Source organism: Perca flavescens, chromosome 3 (assembly GCF_004354835.1).
Source record: "Perca flavescens isolate YP-PL-M2 chromosome 3, PFLA_1.0, whole genome shotgun sequence".
NCBI classification, from domain to species: Eukaryota; Metazoa; Chordata; class Actinopteri; order Perciformes; family Percidae; genus Perca; species Perca flavescens.
The window spans coordinates 38,045,347-38,047,846 of NC_041333.1; the positions used below are offsets into that span (position 1 = coordinate 38,045,347).

At 41.5% G+C, this 2,500-nt stretch overlaps 1 protein-coding gene across 1 annotated transcript in view; it reads left to right on the plus strand.

Annotated features, from left to right (window-relative positions):
* The window catches only part of LOC114552943 (uncharacterized), a 3,105-nt gene that overhangs the window by 280 nt on the left and 325 nt on the right, over positions 1 to 2,500 (plus strand). Inside the window, exon 2 of the mRNA XM_028574037.1 lies at positions 877 to 2,122. Within this exon, the coding sequence (XP_028429838.1) occupies positions 877 to 2,122 (1,246 nt within the window). The remainder of the gene's footprint in view (positions 1 to 876; positions 2,123 to 2,500) is intronic.

Consider the following 2,500-nt stretch of genomic DNA (forward strand, 5'->3'; position numbering starts at 1 on the left):
TGTGGACAAACTGCTCCGTTTGCGGAGTGGTGCCACTGCTAGAACAAAGATGCTTGCTAAACGTTCAAATGTTCATTTTGATCGTTCATATCAACAGTTCATCTTTCCCTGCTAGACTAAAAATAACATATGTGCAGTTAATGTGATCTTTAGCTAAAAGTGTATTGGAACCATCAGTCAAAATGGCTTGTTTCCAATGTGTCACTACAAAGCAAGGCAGGGTGCTACTGTTGGTTATTTAAGTTAATAAATATTAAGTATAAGTAAGTTTGTTTACAGGCATGTGTTGCTCAGTTTACACAGCGGTGTTAAGTAGGGTTGGGGAAGGTACTCTTCAGGTCTCACAGGTAACACAGATGCTAAAAACGAATCAGTAATGTCGTTCACAGGGATGCACAAACCCAGTAACATCATTTAATTACTTTGAAACTTATATGCATCTCGGCCTCAAAAATATCTTATTTTAATAAACAGCTGGTGTCAAACCGCTTGTCAAATTACTGTTATTCCCCAACCCTGGGTTTTAGTACAGTGAGTGTCCAACATATTAGGTACCCTGCAAGCTGTATTAATCAGTATCATGTCTGATGTCTAGAACAAACCTAGCAACTTAAACATTGACTGTTATGCTTTCATTGCTGGAACATGAAAACGCCAGTTGTACCTAATTAAATGCACACTCAGTGTACATCACCATGCTCTGTAAATTCATGTTAGGTATTTATATCACCACCTACTTTGCTAGGCCAGTTACATTTTCTTTTAAATCCTTAGTTACCATGACTGTTTGGATCTGGACCAGACGTTTAGAAAAATATGTTTGTATACCTATCTAAATGTGAATGTGTTCTTAAACTTGTTTGATTATTCTTAAAGGTGGAGCTGTCCTTCGAGGAGCCATTCATTGGCAAGACCACCTGCAACTGTAAAGCTGGCTTGGGACAGTGCAATCACCTAATAGGACTGCTCTACACGCTGGCCCACTATATAAAAATGGGGTATGCATCTGTCCCCCCAACTGCAAGCAAAACATCTCTACCTCAAGCCTGGCATGTTCCATCAAGGACATTAGGTCTCACCCCAAGAGCAGTTAGCACTGTGACAGTATCCAAAGTTAAACCACCATTGGCTAATGCACCACCAAAGAAAAAGCAGCACTCTACTAAGGGGATTGTATCTAATTTGTATTGTCCTGTGCCACTTCCATTACCAAGTGCTGAATTTGCAGAGACTCTTCGTAGCAACCTGGCTAAAATCGGCAGTAAGAGCCAGATGTTAAAGTTACTGGAAGCAAACTGTAAGCAGCCTGCTGATCTGGTCTCCACAGAATTTGGGGACCTTCCCCGGGGTTCTGTATTAACTTACCAGACTCAACGTCCACTGTCCATTTTCAGTGAAAATGACCCTGAACTTCCTCTACCTCCACAGCCATGCTCATTTAGCACTGCTCTAGATGATACTGAAACATTCTTCTATGGTGGCCTGGCTGTCACACTGTCTGATGCAAAGCATCTAGAGATGGAAACCAGAGGACAAAGCAGTAGCAAGACCTGGCATCAAGTACGAGCCAAACGCCTGACATCATCATCATTCAAAAGAATCTGCTCCAGGGTGAGAGATTTTGACAGTTTGGCAGCCAACATGAAGGAGAAACAGTTGACACAAACTAAAACAATGAAGAGAGGCCTTGAAATGGAGCCAGTTGCTGCTGCTGAATACAAGGAAATCACTGGCAATGAAATCTACCCTTGCGGGTTTGTAATTAACCCCCATGCCCCACATCTGGGGACCTCACCTGATAGGAAAGTGCGTGACATTAGTGCAGAACCAACTCACGGACTTCTGGAAATCAAGTGTCCAGACAAGGACAGTTTTAAAGACTGTGCATACTTGTACTGCAAGCCCGATGGAACCTATGCTCTGAAGACAGTCCATGAGTATTACTACCAGATGGTGGGACAGATGGGTATCACCGGTATGACATGGTGCGATTTCTTTGTCCAGTGCAAACAGGACCATCACCTGGAGCGGGTCCACTTCAACCCTGAAGAATGGGAAAACATGAAATCCAAACTTGACAGTTTCTTTTTTACATATTTCCTGCCTGCCTTGTGCAACAAAGGTACATAAAAAGAGCATCAATGAAATGAAACACAGGAGCCCATGTTTAAAGGTAGTGTTTTATTTTTCAGAGGTTTCGTGACAAGTGCTTTATATTTAAAAGTTTTTGTGAAGTAACATGTTTCTGATAATGTTACACACACACACACACACACACACACACACACACACACACACACACACACACACACACACACACACACACACACACACACACACACACACACACATCTGTGCAGTAGATGAAAAAATGAAAAATTACATAAAAAATAAACACTGTTAAAAATAAAAAACTTGACTGTAAAACAACCTGTCAGTGTAATTCAGTGTGCTCCATGGTGTGGACAGGATAATTTCAAACCAGTCCATAAAAGACAAT